This window comes from Oncorhynchus mykiss, chromosome 4 (assembly GCF_057628025.1).
Source record: "Oncorhynchus mykiss isolate SJ-2025 chromosome 4, ASM5762802v1, whole genome shotgun sequence".
Classification (NCBI taxonomy): Eukaryota; Metazoa; Chordata; class Actinopteri; order Salmoniformes; family Salmonidae; genus Oncorhynchus; species Oncorhynchus mykiss.
This window is the reverse complement of record NC_143025.1, coordinates 93,110,331-93,135,000: the sequence shown is the minus strand read 5'-3', so window position 1 is coordinate 93,135,000 and position 24,670 is coordinate 93,110,331. Positions and strand designations below refer to the sequence as shown.

General features: G+C 45.3%; 1 protein-coding gene across 2 annotated transcripts in view; it reads left to right on the top strand.

Moving 5' to 3' along the window:
- The window catches only part of sgk1 (serum/glucocorticoid regulated kinase 1), a 103,683-nt gene that overhangs the window by 20,858 nt on the left and 58,155 nt on the right, over window positions 1-24,670 (top strand). For both annotated transcript variants that reach the window (XM_036976412.2, XM_090233322.1), the window contains one exon: window positions 16,322-16,528. In XM_036976412.2, the coding sequence (XP_036832307.2) occupies window positions 16,322-16,528 (207 nt within the window). The remainder of the gene's footprint in view (window positions 1-16,321; window positions 16,529-24,670) is intronic.

Here is a 24,670-nt window from a genome sequence, read left to right as displayed (position 1 = left end):
TTACAACACTAGGTTACAACACTAGGATACAATGCTGGGTTACAACAATATATAACAACCCTAGGTTACAATGCTGGGTTACAACACTAGGTTACAATGCTGGGCTACAACACTAGGTTACAATGCTGGGATACAATGCTGGGTTACAACACTAGGTTACAATGCTGGGTTACAATGCTGGGTTACAACAATACGTAACAACACTAGGTTACAATGCTGGGTTACAACAATATATAACAACACTAGGTTACAATGCTGGGTTACAACACTAGGTTACAATGCTGGGCTACAACACTAGGTTACAATGCTGGGATACAATGCTGGGTTACAACACTAGGTTACAATGCTGGGTTACAATGCTGGGTTACAACACTAGGTTACAATGCTGGGATACAATGCTGGGTTACAACACTAGGTTACAATGCTGGGTTACAATGCTGGGTTACAACAATACGTAACAACACTAGGTTACAATGCTGGGTTACAACAATATATAACAACACTAGGTTACAATGCTGGGTTACAACACTAGGTTACAATGCTGGGCTACAACACTAGGTTACAATGCTGGGATACAATGCTGGGTTACAACACTAGGTTACAATGCTGGGTTACAATGCTGGGTTACAACAATACGTAACAACACTAGGTTACAATGCTGGGTTACAACAATGTATAACAACACTAGGTTACAATGCTGGGTTACAACACTAGGTTACAATGCTGGGTTACAATGCTGGGTTACAACACTAGGTTACAATGCTGGGTTACAACGCTGGGTTACAATGCTGGGTTACAATGCTGGGTTACAACACTAGGTTACAATGCTGGGTTACAATGCTGGGTTACAATGCTGGGTTACAACACTAGGTTACAATGCTGGGTTACAATGCTAGGTTACAATGCTGGGTTATAACACTAGGTTACAATGCTGGGTTACAATGCTGGGGTACAACACTAGGGTAAAATGCTGGGTTACAACACTGGGTTACAACACTGGGTTACAACACTGGGTTACAATGCTGGGTTAAAATGCTGGGTTACAATGCTGGGTTACAACACTAGGTTACAACGCTGGGTTACAACACTGGGTTACAACACTGGGTTACAACACTGGGTTACAATGCTGGGTTAAAATGCTGGGTTACAATGCTGGGTTACAACACTAGGTTACAACGCTGGGTTACAACACTGGGTTACAACGCTGGGTTACAACACTAGGTTACAATGCTGGGTGACAACACTAGGTTACAACACTAGGTTACAATGCTGGGTTACAAGACTGGGTTACAATGCTGGGTTACAACGCTGGGTTACAACACTAGGTTACAATGCTGGGTGACAACACTAGGTTACAACACTAGGTTACAATGCTGGGTTACAGGACTGGGTTACAATGCTGGGTTACAATGCTTGGTTACAACCCTAGGTTACAACCCTAGGTTACAATGCTGAGTTACAATGCTGGGTTACAACACTAGGTTACAATGCTGGGTTACAATGCTGGGTTACAATGCTGGGTTACAACACTAGGTTACAACGCTGGGTTACAACGCTGGGTTACAATACTGGGTTACAACACTAGGTTACAATGCTGGGTTACAATGCTGGGTTACAACACTAGGTTACAACACTAGGTTACAATGCTGGGTTACAACACTAGGTAACAACACTAGGTTACAACACTGGGTTAAAATGCTGGGTTACAATACTGGGTTACAACACTAGGTTACAATGCTGGGTTACAACGCTGGGTTACAATGCTTGGTTACAACACTAGGTTACAATGCTGGGTTATAACACTAGGTTACAATGCTGGGTTACAACACTAGGTTACAACACTAGGTTACAATGCTGGGTTACAACACTAGGTTACAATGCTGGGTTACAACCATAGGTTGCAATGCTGGGTTACAACACTAGGTTACAATGATGGGTTACAATGCTGGGTTAAAATGCTGGGTTAGAACACTAGGGTAAAATGCTGGGTTACAACACTGGGTTACAACACTAGGATAAAATGCTGGGTTAAAATGCTGGGTTACAATGCTGGGTTACAATGCTGGGTTACAACACTGGGTTACAATGCTGGGTTACAATGCTGGGTAACAACAATAGGTTACAACACAAGGTTACAATGCTGGGTTACAATGCTGGGTTACAACACTAGGTTACAATGCTGGGTTACAACACTAGGTTACAATGCTGGGTTACAACATTAGGTTACAATGCTGGGTTACAATGCTGGGTTACAACACTATGTTACAATGCTGGGTTACAACACTAGGTTACAATGCTGGGTTACAACACTAGGTTACAACGCTGGGTTACAACACTAGGTTACAACGCTGGGTTACAACAATATGTTACAACACTGGGTTACAATGCTGGGTTACAACACTACGTTACAACACTAGGTTACAACGCTGGGTTACAATGCTGGGTTACAATGCTGGGTTACAACACTAGGATACAACACTAGGTTACAACGCTGGGTTACAATGCTGGGTTACAACACTAGGATACAACACTAGGTTAAAACACTGGGTTACAATGCTGGATTACAACACTAGGTTACAACACTAGGTTACAACGCTGGGTTACAACACTAGTTTACAACACTAGGCTACAACACTAGGTTACAACACTAGGATACAACACTAGGTTACAACGCTGGGTTACAACGCTGGGTTACAACACTGGGTTACAATGCTGGGTTACAACACTAGGATACAACACTAGGATACAACACTAGGATACAACACTAGAATACAACACTAGGATACAACACTAGGTTACAATGCAAGGTTACAACGCTGGGTTACAACGCTGGGTTACAATGCTGGGTTACAATGCTGGGTTACAATGCTGGGTAACAACAATAGGTTACAAAACAAGGTTACAATGCTGGGTTACAACACTAGGTTACAATGCTGGGTTACAACACTAGGTTACAATGCTGGGTTACAACACTAGGTTACAACGCTAGGTTACAACGCTGGGTTACAATGCTGGGTTACAATGCTGGGTTACAACGCTGGGTTACAACCCTGGGTTACAACGCTAGGTTACAATACTAGGTTACACTAAGCTATAAGGCTCACCTGTTATCTGGTAGGAAGACACCAGCACTAAGCTATAAGACTCACCTGTTATCAGGTAGGAAGACACCAACACTACGCTATAAGAGTCACCTGTTATCAGGTAGGAAGACACCAGCACTAAGCTATAAGGCTCACCTGTTATCAGGTAGGAAGACACCAGCACTAAGCTATACCACTCACCTGTTATCAGGTAGAACGACACCAGCACTAAGCTATAAGGCTCACCTGATATCAGGTAGGACGACACCAGCACTAAGCTATAATGCTCACCTGTTACCAGGTAGGAAGACACCAGCACTAAGCTATAAGGCTCGCCTGTTATCAGGAACGAAGACACCAGCACTAAGCTATAAGGCTCACCTGTTATCTAGTAGGAAGACACCAGCACTAAGCTATAAGACTCACCTGTTATAAGGTAGGAAGACACCAGCACTAAGCTATAAGACTAAACATGTTATCAGGAAAGAAGACACCAGCACTAAGCTATAAGACTAAACATGTTATCAGGTAGGAAGACACCAGCACTAAGCTATAAGGCTCACCTGTTATCTGGTAGGAAGATACCAGCACTAAGCTATAAGGCTCACCTGTTATCAGGTAGGAAGACACCAGCACTAAGCTATAAGACTCACATGTTATCAGGTATGAAGACACCAGCACTAAGCTATAAGGCTCACCTGTTATCAGGTAGGAAGACACCAGCACTAAGCTATAAGGCTCACCGGATATCAGGTAGGAAGACACCAGCACTAAGCTATAAGACTCACCTGTTATCAGGTAGGAAGACACCAGCACTAAGCTATAACACTCACCTGTTATCAGGTAGGACGACACCAGCACTAAGCTATAAGGCTCACTGGATATCAGGTAGGACGATACCAGCACTAAGCTATAATTCTCACCTGTTATCAGGTAGGAAGACACCAGCACTAAGCTATAAGGCTCACCTGTTATCAGGAGCGAAGACACCAGCACTAAGCTATACGACTCACCTGTAATCAGGGAGGAAGACACCAGCACTAAGCTATAAGGCTCACCTGTTATCAGGTAGGAAGACACCAGCACTAAGCTATAAGGCTCACCTGTTATCAGGTAGGAAGACACCAGCACTAAGCTATAAGGCTCACCTGCTATCTGGTAGGACGACACCAGCACTAAGCTATATGTCTCACCTGTTATCAGGTAGAAAGACACCAGCACTAAGCTATAAGGCTAAACATGTTATCAGGTAGGAAGACACCAGCACTAAGCTATAAGGCTCACCTGTTATCTGGTAGGAAGATACCAGCACTAAGCTATAAGGCTCACCTGTTATCAGTTAGGAAGACACCAGCACTAAGCTATAAGACTCACATGTTATCAGGTAGGAAGACACCAGCACTAAGCTATAATTCTCACCTGTTATCAGGTAGGAAGACACCAGCACTAAGCTATAAGGCTCACCTGTTATCAGGAGCGAAGACACCAGCACTAAGCTATATGTCTCACCTGTTATCAGGTAGGAAGACACCAGCACTAAGCTATAACACTCACCTGTTATCAGGTAGGAAGACACCAGCACTAAGCTATAACACTCACCTGTTATCAGGTAGGACGACACCAGCACTAAGCTATAAGACTCACCTGTTATCAGGAGCGAAGACACCAGCACTAAGCTATATGTCTCACCTGTTATCAGGTAGGAAGACACCAGCACTAAGCTATAAGACTCACCTGTTATCAGGTAGGACGACACCAGCACTAAGCTATAAGGCTCACCTGTTATCAGGAGCGAAGACACCAGCACTAAGCTATATGTCTCACCTGTTATCAGGTAGGAAGACACCAGCACTAAGCTATAAGACTCACCTGTTATCAGGTAGGAAGACACCAGCACTAAGCTATAACACTCACCTGTTATCAGGTAGGACGACACCAGCACTAAGCTATAAGGCTCACTGGATATCAGGTAGGACGATACCAGCACTAAGCTATAATTCTCACCTGTTATCAGGTAGGAAGACACCAGCACTAAGCTATAAGGCTCACCTGTTATCAGGAGCGAAGACACCAGCACTAAGCTATATGTCTCACCTGTTATCAGGTAGAAAGACACCAGCACTAAGCTATAAGGCTAAACATGTTATCAGGTAGGAAGACACCAGCACTAAGCTATAAGGCTCACCTGTTATCAGGTAGGAAGATACCAGCACTAAGCTATAAGGCTCACCTGTTATCAGGTAGGAAGACACCAGCACTAAGCTATAAGACTCACATGTTATCAGGTATGAAGACACCAGCACTAAGCTATAAGACTCACCTGTTATCAGGTAGGAAGACACCAGCACTAAGCTATAACACTCACCTGTTATCAGGTAGGACGACACCAGCACTAAGCTATAAGGCTCACTGGATATCAGGTAGGACGATACCAGCACTAAGCTATAATTCTCACCTGTTATCAGGTAGGAAGACACCAGCACTAAGCTATAAGGCTCACCTGTTATCAGGAGCGAAGACACCAGCACTAAGCTATACGACTCACCTGTAATCAGGGAGGAAGACACCAGCACTAAGCTATAAGGCTCACCTGTTATCAGGTAGGAAGACACCAGCACTAAGCTATAAGGCTCACCTGTTATCAGGTAGGAAGACACCAGCACTAAGCTATAAGGCTCACCTGCTATCTGGTAGGACGACACCAGCACTACGCTATATGTCTCACCTGTTATCAGGTAGAAAGACACCAGTACTAAGCTATAAGGCTCACCTGTTATCAGGTAGGAAGATAACAGCACTAAGCTATAAGACTCACCTGTTATCAGGTAGGAAGACACCAGCACCAAGCTATAAGACTCACCTGTTATCAGGTAGGAAGACACCAGCACTAAGCTATAAGGCTCACCTGTTATCAGGAGCGAAGACACCAGCACTAAGCTATACGACTCACCTGTAATCAGGGAGGAAGACACCAGCACTAAGCTATAAGGCTCACCTGTTATCAGGTAGGAAGACACCAGCACTAAGCTATAAGGCTCACATGTTATCAGGAAGGAAGACACCAGCACTAAGCTATAAGGCTCACCTGCTATCTGGTAGGACGACACCAGCACTAAGCTATATGTCTCACCTGTTATCAGGTAGAAAGACACCAGCACTAAGCTATAAGGCTCACCTGTTATCTGGTAGGAAGACACCAGCACTAAGCTATAAGACTCACCTGTTATCAGGTAGGAAGACACCAGCACTAAGCTATAAGACTAAACATGTTATCAGGAAAGAAGACACCAGCACTAAGCTATAAGACTAAACATGTTATCAGGTAGGAAGACACCAGCACTAAGCTATAAGGCTCACCTGTTATCTGGTAGGAAGATACCAGCACTAAGCTATAAGGCTCACCTGTTATCAGGTAGGAAGACACCAGCACTAAGCTATAAGACTCACATGTTATCAGGTATGAAGACACCAGCACTAAGCTATAAGATTCACCTGTTATTAGGTAGGAAGACACCAGCACTCAGCTATAACACTCACCTGTTATCAGGTAGGACGACACCAGCACTAAGCTATACGGCTCACTGGATATCAGGTAGGACGATACCAGCACTAAGCTATAATTCTCACCTGTTATCAGGTAGGAAGACACCAGCACTAAGCTATAAGGCTCACCTGTTATCAGGAGCGAAGACACCAGCACTAAGCTATACGACTCACCTGTAATCAGGGAGGAAGACACCAGCACTAAGCTATAAGGCTCACCTGTTATTAGGTAGGAAGACACCAGCACTAAGCTATAAGGCTCACCTGTTATCAGGTAGGAAGACACCAGCACTAAGCTATAAGGCTCACCTGCTATCTGGTAGGACGACACCAGCACTAAGCTATATGTCTCACCTGTTATCAGGTAGAAAGACACCAGCACTAAGCTACAAGACTCACCTGTTATCAGGTAGGAAGACACCAGCACTAAGCTATAAGACTCACCTGTTATCAGGTAGGAAGACACCAGCACTAAGCTACAAGACTCACCTGTTATCAGGTAGGAAGACACCAGCACTAAGCTATAAGACTCACCTGTTATCAGGTAGGAAGACACCAGCACTAAGCTATAAGACTCACCTGTTATCAGGTAGGAAGACACCAGCACTAAGCTGTAAGGCTCACCTGTTATCAGGTAGGAAGACACCAGCACTAAGCTATAAGACTCACCTGTTATCAGGTAGGACGACACCAGCACTAAGCTATAAGACTCACCTGTTATCAGGTAGGAAGACACCAGCACTAAGCTATATGTCTCACCGGATATCAGGTAGGAAGACACCAGCACTAAGCTATAAGACTCACCCGTTATCAGGTAGGAAGACACCAGCACTAAGCTATAAGACTCACCTGTTATCAGGTAGGAAGACACCAGCACTAAGCTATAAGACTCACCTGTTATCAGGTAGGAAGACACCAGCACTAAGCTATAAGGCTCACCTGTTATCAGGTAGGAAGACACCAGCACTAAGCTATACGACTCACCTGTTATCAGGTAGGAAGACACCAGCACTAAGCTGTAAGGCTCACCTGTTATCTGGTAGGAAGACACCAGCACTAAGCTATAAGGCTCACCTGTTATCAGGTAGGAAGACACCAGCACTAAGCTATAAGACTAAACATGTTATCAGGTAGGAAGACACCAGCACTAAGCTGTAAGGCTCACCTGTTATCAGGAGCGAAGACACCAGCACTAAGCTATACGACTCACCTGTTATCAGGTAGGAAGACACCAGCACTAAGCTGTAAGGCTCACCTGTTATCAGGTAGGAAGACACCAGCACTAAGCTATAAGGCTCACCTGTTATCAGGTAGGAAGACACCAGCACTAAGCTATACGACTCACCTGTAATCAGGGAGGAAGACACCAGCACTAAGCTGTAAGGCTCACCTGTTATCAGGTAGGAAGACACCAGCACTAAGCTATAAGACTAAACATGTTATCAGGTAGGAAGACACCAGCACTAAGCTATAAGGCTCACCTGTTATCTGGTAGGAAGATACCAGCACTAAGCTATACGACTCACCTGTAATCAGGGAGGAAGACACCAGCACTAAGCTGTAAGGCTCACCTGTTATCAGGTAGGAAGACACCAGCACTAAGCTATAAGACTCACCTGTTATCAGGTAGGAAGACACCTCTTCAAAGGGGGTGACACTCTAGACCCAAACTGCTATAGACCTATATCTATGATGACCTGCCTCTCTAAAGTCTTCGAAAGCCAAGTTAAGTTAACATACAGATCACTGACCATTTCGAACCCCATTCTACCTTCTCTGCTGTGCAATCCGGTTTCCGAGCCGGTCACGGGTGCACCTCAGCCACGCTCAAAGTACTAAACGATATCATAACCGCCATCAATAAAAGACAGTACTGTGCAGCCGTCTTCATCAACCTGGCCAAGGCTTTCGACTCAGTCAATCACCACATTCTTATTGGCAGACTCAGCAGCCTTGGTTTCTCAAATGACTGCCTTGCCTGGTTCACCAACTACTTTGCAGACAGAGTTCAGTGTGTCAAATCGGAGGGCCTGTTGTCCGGTCCTCTGGCAGTCTCTGTGGGGGTACCACAGGGTTCAATTCTCAACTCTTTTCTCTGTATACATCAATGATGTTGCTCTTGCTGCGGGTGATTCCCTGATCCACCTCTATGCAGACGTCACAATTCTGTATACATCTGGCCCTTCCTTGGACACTGTGCTAACTAACCTCCAAATGAGCTTCAATGCCATACAACACTCCTTCCATGGCCTCCAACTGCTCTTAAACGCTAGTAAAAACCAAATGCATGCTTTTCAACCGTTCGCTGCCTGAACCCGCCCTGGCCGACTAGCATCACCATCCTGGATGGTTCTGACCTAGAATATGTGGACATCTATAAATACCTAGGTGTCTGGCTAGACTGTAAACTCTCCTTCCAGACTCATATTAAACATCTCCAATCTAAAATCAAGCTCCGCCTTATCTCAGTTCACTGGTCACGATGGCAACACCCACCCGTAGCACGCGCTCCAGCAGGTGTATCTCACTGATCATACCCAAAGCCAACACCTCATTTGGCCGCCTTTCCTTCCAGTGCTTTGCTGCCACAGTGACTGGAATGAATTGCAAAAATCACTGAGGCTGGAGACTTCTATTTCCCTCACTATCTTTAAACTAGCTCAGCTATCTGAGCAGCTAACCGATCGCTGCAGCTGTACATAGTCCATCTGTAAATAGCCCATCCAATCTACCTACCTCATCCCCATACTGTTTATATTTACTTTTCCCCTCTTTTGCACACCAGTATCTCTACTTGCACATCATCATCTGTTCATTTATCACTCCAGTGTTAATCTGCTAATTTGCCTATTTATTGCCTACCTCCTCATGCCTTTTGCACACACTGTATATAGACTTTATTTTTTCTACTATCATTGACTTGTTTGTTGTTTACTCCATGTGTAACTCTGTGTTGTTGTTTGTGTCGCACTGCTTTGCTTTATCTTGGCCAGGTCGCAGTGGTAAATGACAGCTTGTTCTTAACTGGCCTACCTGGTTAAATAAAGGTGTTCTCAACTAGCCTACCTGGTTAAATAAAGGTGAAATCAATATAAATATATATATATTTTTTTAAATGTTCTGAGAGTCCTTTAGATGCCTTTTGGCAAACTCCAAGTGGCGATCTTGTGCCTTTTTACTGATGAGTGGCTTCCGTCTGGCCACTCTACTATAAAGGTCTGATTGGTGGAGTGCTGCAGAGATGGTTGTCTTTCTGGAAGGCTCGCCCATCTCCACAGAGGAGAGGAACTCTGGAGCGCTGTCAGAGTGACCATTAGGTTCTTGGTCACCTCCCTGGCCAATGCCCTTGTCCCCTTATTGCTCAGTTTGGCCGGGTGACCAGCTTTGGGAAAAGTCTTGGTGGTTCCAAACTTCTTCCATTTAAGAATGTTGGAGGTCACTTCGGGACCTTCAATGCTGCAGAAATGTTTTGGTACCCTTCCCCAGATCTGTGCCTCGACACAATCCTGTCTCTGAGCTCTACGGACAATTCCTTCGACCTCATGGCTTGGTTTTTGCACTGACATGCACCTGTCAACTGTGGGATCTTATATAGACAGGTGTGTGCCTTTCCAAATCATGTCCAATCAATTGAATTTACCCCAGGTGGACACCAATCAAGTTGTAGAAACATCTCAAGTCCCATAGCAAAAGGTCTGAATGCTTATGTAAATAAGGTATGTATTCTAGGGTCTGTATTCTAGGCTCTGTATTTTAGGGTCTGTAATCTAGGGTCTGTATTCTAGGCTCTGTATTTTAGGGTCTGTAATCTAGGGTCTGTATTCTAGGCTCTGTATTTTAGGGTCTGTAATCTAGGGTCTGTATTCTAGGGTCTGTATTCTAGGGTCTGTATTCTAGGGTCTGTATTCTAGGGTCTGTATTTTAGGGTCTGTAATCTAGGGTCTGTATTCTAGGGTCTGTATTCCAGGGTCTGTATTCTAGTATATGTATTCCTCCAATAGGAGTGCTGATCTGTTTTAATCCTGGACCCAGGTACTTTTACACACACATACACACACACACACACACACACACACACACACACTGTTTTAATCCTGGGCCCAGGTGCTTTTACACACACACAGACACACACACACACACACAGACACACACACACACACATACACACACAGATACACAGATACACACAGATACATAGATACACACACACACAGATACACAGATACACACACACACACAGATACACATACACAAAGATACACAGATGCACACACACACAGATACACAGATGCACACACACACAGATGCACACACACACAGATACACAGATACACCCACACAGATACACAGATACACCCACACAGATACACAGATACACACACACACAGATACACAGACACACCCACACAGATACACAGATACACCCACACAGATACACAGATACACACACACAGATACACAGATACAGACACACAGATACACCCAAACAGATACCCAGATACACACACACACAGATACACAGATACACCCACACAGATACACAGATACACCCACAAAGATACACAGATACATCCACACAGATACACAGATACACAGATACACCCACAAAGATACACAGATACACCCACACAGATACACAGATACACAGATACACACACAAAGATACACAGATACACCCACACACACACTCACACTCACACACCGTCCATGCGGAGCAGAGGCTACATGAAACATGACACATTTTTCTGCCACTATCTTCGGGAAAAAGCCGGAAAGTTGAGGAGGAGGAGGGGGGGGGGGGGGATTATCTTGGATCTCATGGTGCATTCTAGAACACGGTCGTTCACAGTGAGACAACAATCCCTGTTTCCACTGGGCTGGGGGTCAGAGAACGCAGACCCAGACCGACTGATTCCTGTGTAATGGATAGCTAGATACTCTAATAACATCTAACACTAGTAATATTATCTTCCTTCCAAATGGCACCCTATTCCCTTTAAAGTGCACTACTTTTGACCAGATGGTCCATAGGGAATAGGGTGCAATATTGCTATGTAAATATCTACTAGGTTATATACACTATTATCTAATGTAAATATCTACTGGTTATATACTATTATTTAATATAAATATTTACTAGTTTATACACTATTATCTAATGTAATTATCAAATCAAATCTATTTATATAGCCCTTCTTACATCAGCTGATATATTAAAGTGCTGTTCAGAAACCCAGCCTAAAACCCCAAACAGCAAGCCATGCAGGTGTAGAAGCACGGCAGCTAGGAAAAACTCCCTAGAAAGGCCAAACACCTAGGAAGAAACCTAGAGAGGAACCAGGCTATGTGGGGTGGCCAGTCCTCTTCTGGCTGTGCCGGGTGGAGATTATAACAGAACATGGCCAAGATGTTCAAATGTTCATAAATGACCAGCATGGTCAAATAATAGTAGTGAACAGGTCAGGGTTCCATAGCCGCAGGCAGAACAGTTGAAACTGAAGCAGCAGCACAGCCAGGTGGACTGGGGACAACAAGGAGTCATCATGCCAGGTAGTCCTGAGGCATGGTCCTAGGGCTCAGGTCCTCAGAGAGAGAGAAAGAAAGAAAGAGAGATTTAGAGAGAGCACACTTAGTAGAACGTTTGCAGCCATCCACTTCCTTATGTCTGAAACACATGCTTCTAGCGAGGGCAATTTTGGGGCTTCACCATGTTTCATTGAAATGTACAGCTGTGTGTCATCCGCATAGCAGTGAAAGTTAACATGATGTTTTCGAATGACATCCCCAAGAGGTAAAATATATAGTGAAAACAATAGTGGTCCTAAAACGGAACCTTGAGGAACACCGAAACTTACAATTGATTTGTCAGAGGACAAACCATCCACAGGGACACACGGATAAGATCTAAACCAGGCCAGAACTTGTCAGTGTAGACCAATTTGGGTTTCCAATCTCTCCAAAAGAATGTGGTGATCAATGGTATCAAAAGCAGCACTAAGGTCTAGGAGCACGAGGACAGATGCAGAGCCTCGGTCTGATGCCATTAAAAGGTCATTTACCACCTTCACAAGTGCCGTCTCAGTGCTATGATGGGGTCTAAAACCAGACTGAAGCATTTCATATACAGTGTTTGTCTTCAGGAAGGCAGTGAGTTGTTGCGCAACAGCCTTTTCTACAATTTTTGAGAGGAATGGAAGATTCGATATAGGCAGATAGTTTTTTATATTTTCTGGGTCAAGGTTTGGCTTTTTCAAGAGAGGCTTTATTATGGTGGATGTTGTGTGTGTGTTGTGTGGATGTTGTGTGTGTGTGCTGTGTGGATGTTGTGTGTGTGTTGTGTGGATGTTGTGTGTGTGTGCTGTGTGGATGTTGTGTGTGTGTTGTGTGGATGTTGTGTGTGTGTGCTGTGTGGATGTTGTGTGTGTGTTGTGTGGATGTTGTGTGTGTGTTGTGTGGATGTTGTGTGGATGTTGTAGGAGGGCCAAGCACAGGACGCAGCTCTTTCAGTAGTTTAGTTGGAATAGGGTCCAGTATGCAGCTTGAAGGTTTAGAGGCCATGATTATTTTCCTCATTGTGTCGAGAGACATAGTACTAAAACACTTGAGCGTCTCTCTTGATCCTAGGTCCTGGCAGAGTTGTGCAGACTCAGGACAACTGAGCTTTGGAGAAATACGCAGATTTAAAGAGGAGTCCATAATTAGCTTTCTAATGATCATGATCTTTTCCTCAAAGAAGTTTATGAATTCATCACTGCTGAAGTGAAAGCCGTCCTCTCTTGGGGAATGCTGCTTTTTAGTTAGCTTTGCTAATGATATTGACCCACCCCCCCCCATGTGTGTGTTGTGTGGATGTTGTGTGGATGTTGTGTGTGTGTTGTGTGGATGTTGTGTGTGTGTGTTGTGTGTGTGTTGTGTGGATGTTGTGTGTGTGTGTTGTGTGTATGTTGTGTGTTGTGTGGATGTTGTGTGTGTGATGTGTTGAATGTGTGTTGTGTGGATGTTGTGTGTGTGTTGTGTGGATGTTGTGTGTGTGTGTTGTGTGGATGTTGTGTGTGTGTTTTGTGTGTTGTGTGGATGTTGTGTGTGTGTGTTGTGTGAATGTTGTGTGTGTGTTGTGTGTGTGTGTTGTGTGGTTGTGTGTGTGTGTGTTGTGTGGATGTTGTGTGGATGTTGTGTGTGTGTTGTGTGGATGTTGTGTGGATGTTGTGTGGATGTTGTGTGTTGTATGGATGTTGTGTGGATGTTGTGTGTGTGTTGTGTGGATGTTGTGTGGATGTTGTGTGTGTGTGCTGTGTGGATGTTGTGTGTGTGTTGTGTGGATGTTGTGTGTGTGTGCTGTGTGGATGTTGTGTGTGTGTTGTGTGGATGTTGTGTGGATGTTGTGTGTGTGTTGTGTGGATGTTGTGTGGATGTTGTGTGTGTGTTGTGTGGATGTTGTGTGAATGTTATGTGTTGTATGGATGTTGTGTGGATGTTGTGTGTGTGTTGTGTGGATGTTGGGTGGATGTTGTGTGTGTGTGCTGTGTGGATGTTGTGTGTGTGTTGTGTGGATGTTGTGTGGATGTTGTGTGGATGTTGTGTGTGTGTTGTGTGGATGTTGTGTGTGTGTTGTGTGGATGTTGTGTGTGTGTTGTGTGGATGTTGTGTGGATGTTGTGTGTGTGTTGTGTGGATGTTGTGTGGATGTTGTGTGTGTGTTGTGTGGATGTTGTGTGAATGTTGTGTGTTGTATGGATGTTGTGTGGATGTTGTGTGTGTGTTGTGTGGATGTTGTGTGGATGTTGTGTGTGTGTGTTGTGTGAATGTTGTGTGTGTGTGTGTGTGTGTGTTGTGTGGTTGTGTGTGTGTGTGTTGTGTGGATGTTGTGTGTGTGTTGTGTGGATGTTGTGTGGATGTTGTGTGGATGTTGTGTGGATGTTGTGTGTTGTATGGATGTTGTGTGGATGTTGTGTGTGTGTTGTGTGGATGTTGTGTGTTGTATGGATGTTGTGTGGATGTTGTGTGTGTGTTGTGTGGATGTTGTGTGTGTGTTGTGTGGATGTTGTGTGTTGTGTGGATGTTGTGTGTGTGTTGTGTGGATGTTGTGTGTTGTATGGATGTTGTGTGGATGTTGTGTGGATGTTGTGTGTGTGTTGTGTGGATGTTGTGTGTTGTATGGATGTTGTGTGTGTGTTGTGTGGATGTTGTGTGTGTGTTGTGTGGATGTTGTGTGTGTGTGCTGTGTGGATGTTGTGTGTGTGTTGTGTGGATGTTGTGTGGATGTTGTGTGTGTGTTGTGTGGATGTTGTGTGGATGTTGTGTGTGTGTTGTGTGGATGTTGTGTGAATGTTGTGTGTTGTATGGATGTTGTGTGGATGTTGTGTGTGTGTTGTGTGGATGTTGTGTGGATGTTGTGTGTGTGTGTGCTGTGTGGATGTTGTGTGTGTGTTGTGTGGATGTTGTGTGGATGTTGTGTGTGTGTTGTGTGGATGTTGTGTGTGTGTTGTGTGGATGTTGTGTGGATGTTGTGTGTGTGTTGTGTGGATGTTGTGTGGATGTTGTGTGTGTGTTGTGTGGATGTTGTGTGAATGTTGTGTGTTGTATGGATGTTGTGTGGATGTTGTGTGGATGTTGTGTGTGTGTGTTGTGTGAATGTTGTGTGTGTGTTGTGTGTGTGTGTTGTGTGGTTGTGTGTGTGTGTGTTGTGTGGATGTTGTGTGGATGTTGTGTGTGTGTTGTGTGGATGTTGTGTGGATGTTGTGTGTGTGTTGTGTGGATGTTGTGTGGATGTTGTGTGTTGTATGGATGTTGTGTGGATGTTGTGTGTGTGTTGTGTGGATGTTGTGTGTGTGTTGTGTGTGTGTTGTGTGTGTGTTGTGTGGATGTTGTGTGTGTGTTGTGTGGATGTTGTGTGTTGTATGGATGTTGTGTGGATGTTGTGTGTGTGTTGTGTGGATGTTGTGTGTGTGTTGTGTGGATGTTGTGTGTTGTGTGGATGTTGTGTGTGTGTTGTGTGGATGTTGTGTGTTGTATGGATGTTGTGTGTGTGTTGTGTGGATGTTGTGTGGATGTTGTGTGTGTGTTGTGTGGATGTTGTGTGTGTGTTGTGTGGATGTTGTGTGGATGTTGTGTGTGTGTTGTGTGGATGTTGTGTGGATGTTGTGTGGATGTTGTGATGGAATGTGCCCAGGGTATGTTCTGCCATGTTACTAACCAGGACTCCTAACCTTCTCTATGACCCTAGATTGTATTCAGTAGGCAGCAAACGGAAGAAAACAGACCGAAACAAGGAGGTTCTCCCTAATCTGGTTCAATTACAAAATTCATTTTGTCGCAAAACATTTTGTTATGGTGTGAACTAATGAACACGTTCCTGTTGAATCAAGGGATCATTCTGGAGCATCTATACAGCTGATACCTGTCGCTTGCTTTCATCTCATTTTCTATATTAAAAATGTTCTGGAAAATAGCACCCTATTCACTATGTAGTGCACTAGTTTAGACCAGGCACTATAGGGGTAGTGCATTAGTTTAGACCAGGCTCTATAGGGGAAGTGCACTACTTTTGCCCAGGTTCTATAGGGATAGTGCACTAGTTTTGACCAGGGCCATTAGAGAGGTAGCCTATGTTAAAATTTAAATGCAATGAGGTATATTTATGAAGTGTATTTTAAATAGGAAGTAAAGACTTGTTTGTGTTTTGTCTCGGTTCTGCAGGTCAGGAAGTGGAAGATGTTGAGCCGTCACCACGGTGACGCTAAGCAGAAGGAGGCGGAGTCTGAGGTGCACCTTGGGGGCGGACCATGGGGGGTGAGAACCAACCACCAGCTGGCTAGCCCCGTCCTGCTGGAGTGCTGTGTCTGCAGTGGACCCTTCGTTAGCTACGCTCTGGAAGAGGCCTGGCAGCCACGGCAACGCACACAGGTACTGGGCTAGCCGCTAACAGCTAAACGCTAACTTTACCTTGATAACACACACAGGTGGGCTAGCCGCTAACAGCTAAACGCTAACTTTACCTTGATAACACACACAGGTACTGGGCTAGCCGCTAACAGCTAAACGCTAACTTTACCTTCATAACACACACAGGTACTGGGCTAGCCGCTAACAGCCAAACGCTAACTTTACCTTGATAACACACACAGGTACTGGGCTAGCCGCTAACAGCCAAACGCTAACTTTACCTTCATAACACACACAGGTACTGGGCTAGCCGCTAACAGCCAAACGCTAACTTTACCTTGATAACACACACAGGTACTGGGCTAGCCGCTAACAGCCAAACGCTAACTTACCTTGATAACACACACAGGTACTGGGCTAGCCGCTAACAGCTAAACACTAACTTACCTTGATAACACACACAGGTACTGGGCTAGCCGCTAACAGCTAAACACTAACTTTACCTTGATAACACACACAGGTACTGGGCTAGCCGCTAACAGCTAAACGCTAACTTTACCTTGATAACACACACAGGTACTGGGCTAGCCGCTAACAGCTAAACGCTAACTTTACCTTGATAACACACACAGGTACTGGGCTAGCCGCTAACAGCTAAACGCTAACTTACCTTGATAACACACACAGGTACTGGGCTAGCCGCTAACAGCTAAACGCTAACTTTACCTTGATAACACACACAGGTACTGAGCTAGCCGCTAACAGCTAAACGCTAACTTTACCTTGATTACACACACAGGTACTGGGCTAGCCGCTAACAGCTAAACGCTAACTTTACCTTGATAACACACACAGGTACTGGGCTAGCCGCTAACAGCTAAACGCTAACTTTACCTTGATAACACACACAGGTACTGGGCTAGCCGCTAACAGCCAAACGCTAACTTTACCTTGATAACACACACAGGTACTGGGCTAGCCGCTAACAGCTAAACGCTAACTTTACCTTGATAACACACACAGGTACTGAGCTAGCCGCTAACAGCTAAACGCTAACTTTACCTTGATTACACACACAGGTGGGCTAGCCGCTAACAGCTAAACGCTAACTTTACCTTGATGACACACACAGGTACTGGGCTAGCCGCTAACAGCTAAACGCTAACTTTACCTTGATGACACACACAGGTACTGGGCTAGCCGCTAACAGCTAAACGCTAACTTTACCTTGATGACACACACAGGTACTGGGCTAGCCGCTAACAGCTAAACGCTAACTTTACCTTGATAACACACACAGGTACTGAGCTAGCCGCTAACAGCTAAACGCTAACTTTACCTTGATGACACACACAGGTACTGGGCTAGCCGCTAACAGCCAAACGCTAACTTTACCTTGATGACACACACAGGTACTGGGCTAGCCGCTAACAGCTAAACGTTAACTTTACCTTGATAACACACACAGGTACTGGGCTAGCCGCTAACAGCTAAACGCTAACTTTACCTTGATAACACACACAGGTACTGGGCTAGCCGCTAACAGCTAAACGTTAACTTTACCATGATAACACACACAGGTGGGCTAGCCACTAATGGCTAACTGCTATCTTTACCTTGATAATGCACCAATCTTCACAGCAACACAGAGAAAAAAATAGAGAAATAATTGAAAAATAATAACACAAGGAATAAATACACAATGAGTAACGATATATTGGTTATATACACTGGGTACCAGTACAGAGTCAATGATAACTTGGTTATATACACAGGGTACAAGTACTGAGTCAATGTGCAGGGGTACGAGGTAACTGAGGTAGATACATTATGTTCACATAGGTAGGGATAAAGTTACTAGGCAACAGGATAGATAACAAACAGCAGCAGAACTATGTGTGATGAGTCAAGAGTTAGTGCAAAATGAAAAACTGCAGAAACTCTGGTGTAGCTATTTGGTTAACTCTGTAATAGTCTCATTGCTTGGGGGTAGACGCTGTTTAGGGTCCTGTTGGCTCCAGACTCGGTGCATCGGTACCGCTTGCCTTGCTGGCATCAGAGAGAACAGTCTATGACTTTGGTGGCTGGAGTCTTTGACAATTTTTAGGGCTTTCCTCTGCCTTGAGATCAAGCAGTTGTCATACCAGGTGGTGATGCAGCCAGTCAGGATGCTCTCACTGGTGCAGCTGTAGAACTTTATGAGGATCTGAGGACCCATGACAAGCCTGCTGTCATGTCTTCTTCGCGACTGTGTATGTGTGTGGACCATGTTAATTCCTTAGTGATGTGCGTATAGATGGGCTAGCCGATAATAGCTAAAAGCTAACTTTTAAAACAGGTTGGCTAGCCTCTAACTAAACGCTAACTGTATCTTTATAACACACACAGGTGGGCTAGCCTCTAGCTAACCGCTAACTGTGTCTTTATAACACACACAGGTGGGCTAGCCTCTAGCTAACCGCTAACTGTATCTTTATAACACACACAGGTGGGCTAGCCTCTAACTAACCGCTAACTGTATCTTTATAACACACAAAGGTGGGCTAGCCTCTAGCTAACCGCTAACTGTATCTTTATAACACAAACAGGTGGGCTAACCTCTAACTAACCGCTAACTGTATCTTTATAACACACACAGGTGGGCTAGCCTCTAACTAACCGCTAACTGTATCTTTATAACACACACGGGTGGGCTAGCCTCTAGTTAACCGCTAACTGTATCTTTATAACACACACAGGTGGGCTAGCCTCTAGCTAACTGCTAACTGTGTCTTTATAACACACACAGGTGGGCTAGCCTCTAGCTAACCGCTAACTGTATCTTTATAAACACACACAGGTGGGCTAGCCTCTAGCTAACCGCTAACTGTATCTTTATAACACACACAGGTGGGCTAGCCTCTAGCTAACCGCTAACTGTATCTTTATAACACACACGGGTGGGCTAGCCTCTAACTAACCGCTAACTGCTGCCACCTATGTTAAATGGAGAGAGTGATTGACCACCTTACTTAGAAGTATGCAAGTGCAAAAATATTTCCCTCTCTTGTCTTTCTCTCTCTTCTTCTCTTTCTCTCTCTTCTTCTCTTTCTCTCTCTTCTTATCTCACTCCAAACTGTGAGATATACTTTACCAATTAAAAAAAAATACAAAAATCCTTTATAAATGATTAATGAAGTCATAATTTTGTCATTGTCATGGATACCGCATCTCCTGCAGTTCCCCTCCGCTAGTTCAGTCAACATACACACTGCAGAGAGACAGAGAGAGACGCACACTGCCCGCAAAATGAGGTGGAAATTGAGCTGCACTTCCTAACCTCCTGCCAAATGTATGACGTTATTAGAGAGACATATTTCCCTCAGATTACACAGATACACAAAGAATTCGAAAAACAAATCAAATTTTTTTAATGTGTCATGTTTACTATTAAACAAGAGATAAAGAGAGGGGAGACAGAGAGAGGGGAGACAGAGAGAGGGGCGTAGGAAGGAAGGGGAACAGATTCAGAGATAGAATTGGAGACAGAGTTAGAGGGAAGGTAGGAGAGAGGACCAGAGGGAAGATAGGGGAGAGGACAAGAGGGAAGATAGGAGAGAGGACCAGAGGGAAGATAGGAGAGAGGACAAGAGGGAAGATAGGAGAGGACCAGAGGGAAGATAGGAGAGAGGACCAGAGGGAAGGAGGAGATAGGATCAGAGGGAAGGAGAAGAGAGGACCAGAGGGAAGGAGGAGAGAGGACCAGAGGGAAGGAGGAGAGAGGACCAGAGAGGGGACCAGAGGGAAGGAGGAGAGAGGACCAGAGGGAAGGTAGGAGAGAGGTCCAGAGGGAATGTAAGAGAGAGTACCAGAGAGAAGGAGGAGAGAGGACCAGAGAGAAGGTAGGAGAGAGGACCAGAGGGAAGGTACGAGAGAGAACCAGAGGGAAGGTAGGAGAGAGGACCAGAGGGAAGGTAGGAGAGAGGACCAGAGGTAAGGAGGAGAGAGGACCAGATGGAAGGTAGGAGAGAGGACCAGAGGGAAGGTACGAGAGAGGACCAGAGGGAAGGTACGAGAGAGGACCAGAGGGAAGATAGGAGAGAGGACCAGAGGGAAGGTAGGAGAGAGGACCAGAAGGAAGGAGGAGAGAGGACCAGAGGGAAGGAAGAGAGAGGACTAGAGGGAAGGAAGAGAGAGGACCAGAGAGAAGGACGAGAGAGGACCAGAGAGAAGGTAGGAGAGAGGACCAGAGAGAAGGTAGGAGAGAGGACCAGAGGGAAGATAGGAGAGGACCAGAGGGAAGGAGGAGTGAGGACCAGAGGGAAGGAGGAGGGAGGACTAGAGGGAGGGAGGACCAGAGGGAAGGAGGAGAGAGGACCAGAGGGAAGGAGGAGAGAGGACCAGAGGGAAGGTAGGAGAGAGGACCAGAGGGAAGATAGGAGAGAGGACCAGAGGGAAGGAGGAGAGAGGACCAGAGGGAAGGTAGGAGGGAGGACCAGAAGGAAGGTAGGAGAGAGGACCAGAGGGAAGGAGGAGAGAGGACCAGAAGGAAGGAGGAGGGAGGACAAGAGGGAAGGTACGAGAGAGGACCAGAGGGAAGGTAGGAGAGAGGACCAGAGGGAAGGTAGGAGAGAGGACCAGAGTGAAGGTAGGAGGGAGGACCAGAAGGAAGGTAGGAGAGAGGACCAGAGGGAAGGAGGAGAGAGGACCAGAAGGAAGGAGGAGAGAGGACAAGAGGGAAGGTACGAGAGAGGACCAGAGGGAAGGTAGGAGAGAGGACCAGAGGGAAGGTAGGAGAGAGGACCAGAAGGAAGGAGGAGAGAGGACCAGAGGGAAGGTAGGAGAGAGGACCAGAGAGAAGGAGGAGGGAGGACCAGAGGGAAGTAGGAGAGAGGACCAGAGGGAAGGATGAGAGAGGACCAGAGAGAAGGAGGGGAGAGAGAGAGAGAGAGCGATGGAGAGATTGAGAGGGAGAGAGAGAGAGAGAGTCATGGAGTCATGGTAATGGAGGAGCTGGGTACATATGGAGAGTATTACACATTGTCTCCTGTGATGAACAGAACCATCATCTCCCTCCATAATCCTCTCTTTCTGGTTCCTGTATTCTGATTGTTAGTTTTACAGGCTTTGGTTTTTCCATTTATGTTTTGAGGTTGGACTTCAGCACGTATAACTCGTTAGCATGTATGGCGCACCAATTGGTGTCACCTCGTTAGTCAGTATGTGTTAGTAGGAAGGTGTCTGGCCCAGGTGATATATAAGAGTGTCTGGCCCAGGTGATATTTAAGAGTGTCTGGCCCAGGTGATATTTAAGAGTGTCTGGCCCAGGTGATATTTAAGAGTGTCTGGCCCAGGTGTTATTTAAGAGTGTCTGGCCCAGGTGATATTCAAGAGTGTCTGGCCCAGGTGTTATTTAAGAGTGTATGGCCCAGGTGATATATAAGAGTGTCTGGCCCAGGTGATATATAAGAGTGTCTGGCCCAGGTGATATATAAGAGTGTCTGGCCCAGGTAATATTTAGGAGTGGCTGGCCCAGGTGATATTTAGAGGTGGCTGGCCCAGGTGATATTTAAGAGGGGCTGGCCCAGGTGATATTTAAGAGTGGCTGGCCCAGGTGATATTTAAGAGTGTCTGGCCCAGGTGATATTTAAGAGTGTCTGGCCCAGGTGATATTTAAGAGTGTCTGGCACAGGTGATATTTAAGAGCGGCTGGCCCAGGTGATATTTAAGAGTGGCTGGCCCAGGTGATATTTAAGAGCAGCTGGCCCAGGTGATATTTAAGAGTGTCTGGCCCAGGTGATATTTAAGAGTGTCTGGCCCAGGTGATATATAAGAGTGTCTGGCCCAGGTGATATATAAGAGTGTCTGGCCCAGGTGATATATAAGAGTGTCTGGCCCAGGTGTTATTTAAGAGTGTCTGGCCCAGGTGTTATATAAGAGTGTCTGGCCCAGGTGATATATAAGAGTGTCTGGCCCAGGTTATATATAAGAGTGTCTGGCCCAGGTGATATTTAAGAGTGTCTGGCCCAGGTGATATTTAAGAGTGTCTGGCCCAGGTGATATTTAAGAGTGTCTGGCCCAGGTGTTATTTAAGAGTGTCTGGCCCAGGTGATATTCAAGAGTGTCTGGCCCAGGTGTTATTTAAGAGTGTATGGCCCAGGTGATATATAAGAGTGTCTGGCCCAGGTGATATATAAGAGTGTCTGGCCCAGGTGATATATAAGAGTGTCTGGCCCAGGTAATATTTAGGAGTGGCTGGCCCAGGTGATATTTAGAGGTGGCTGGCCCAGGTGATATTTAAGAGGGGCTGGCCCAGGTGATATTTAAGAGTGGCTGGCCCAGGTGATATTTAAGAGTGTCTGGCCCAGGTGATATTTAAGAGTGTCTGGCCCAGGTGATATTTAAGAGTGTCTGGCACAGGTGATATTTAAGAGCGGCTGGCCCAGGTGATATTTAAGAGTGGCTGGCCCAGGTGATATTTAAGAGCGGCTGGCCCAGGTGATATTTAAGAGTGTCTGGCACAGGTGATATTTAAGAGTGTCTGGCCCAGGTGTTATTTAAGAGTGTCTGGCCCAGGTGATATATAAGAGTGTCTGGCCCAGGTGATATATAAGAGTGTCTGGCCCAGGTGATATATAAGAGTGTCTGGCCCAGGTGATATATAAGAGTGTCTGGCCCAGGTGTTATTTAAGAGTGTCTGGCCCAGGTGTTATATAAGAGTGTCTGGCCCAGGTGATATATAAGAGTGTCTGGCCCAGGTTATATATAAGAGTGTCTGGCCCAGGTGATATTTAAGAGTGTCTGGCCCAGGTGATATTTAAGAGTGTCTGGCCCAGGTGATATTTAAGAGTGTCTGGCTCAGGTGATATTTAAGAGTGTCTGGCCCAGGTGATATTTAAGAGTGTCTGGCCCAGGTGATATTTAAGAGTGTCTGGCCCAGGTGATATTTAAGAGTGTCTGGCCCAGGTGTTATTTAAGAGTGTCTGGCCCAGTGCTCCAGTTGTCTTGATGGATATGGTGGGTCAACTCTTTTAGTTGGCTCTCCCAATTTTGATTTCTAGACGAACAATCCTCCAATCTGATTTTCCTGATTTCCTGTTTTTCTCCACCTTTCTTTCCTTCCTGTCTTTAAGTTTGGTGTGGGCTTTTCTTTTGTTTGCCTCAGCTTTGTACATGTAGTGGGCGCTCATGGTGGGTGTCTTTTAGGTCCCAGTCGTTGTTGCTATGCAACTTTCAGTGGACACACCCATGAGTGTCTTTCAGAACCCCTCCTAACCCCCCCCCCCCCCCCCCCCCCCACCCACCACCATACCGTTTCATTTCGGTTGTTGGTCAGTGACTCTTTGTTAGTCCACCCACTGGGGAGCCATGCCCAGACAATCAGAATATGTTTTTTTTCCCCCCCCACAAAAGGGCTTTATTACAGACAGAAATACTGCTCCGTTTCATCAGCTGTCCATGTGGCTGGTCTCAGACCCCCGCAGGTGAAGAAGCCGGATGTGGAGGTCATGGGCTGGGGTGGTTAGATGTGGTCAGCGGTTGTGAGGCCTGTTGGATGTACTGCCATAATTCTCTAAAACGACGTTACAGCGGCTTAAGGTAGAGAAATTAACATTAAATTCCCTGGCAACAGCTCTGGCGGACATGCCTGCAGTCAGCATGCCAATTGCACGCTCCCTCAAAACATGAGACATCTGTGTTATTGTGTTGTGTGATACAACTGCACAATTTAGAAAGGCTTTTTATTTGTCCCCAGCACAAGGTGCACCTGTGTAATGACCATGCTGTTTAAATCAGCTTCTTGATATGTCACACCTGTCAGGAGGTATGGATTATCTTGGTAAAAGGAGAAATGCACACTAACAGGGATGTAAACAAATGTGTGCACAACATTTGAGAGAAATGCTTTTTGTGCAAATGGAACATTTCTGGGATCTTTTTATTTCAACTCATGAAACACGGGACCAACACTTTACATGTTGTGTTTATATTTTGGTTATATATACATATGTAATAACACTGTAACAAGTTTTGTAATTAATTGTAATAATTCATAGTTACACTGTTTGAACAACATGTAACAGGTTGCAGTCTGTAACTGCAGAGGTGTAACAATGAACGCTTGTTAAATGTTTGTTACAGAAGTTTCCAATAGCATCTCAACGCACCGTATTTCAGCACAAA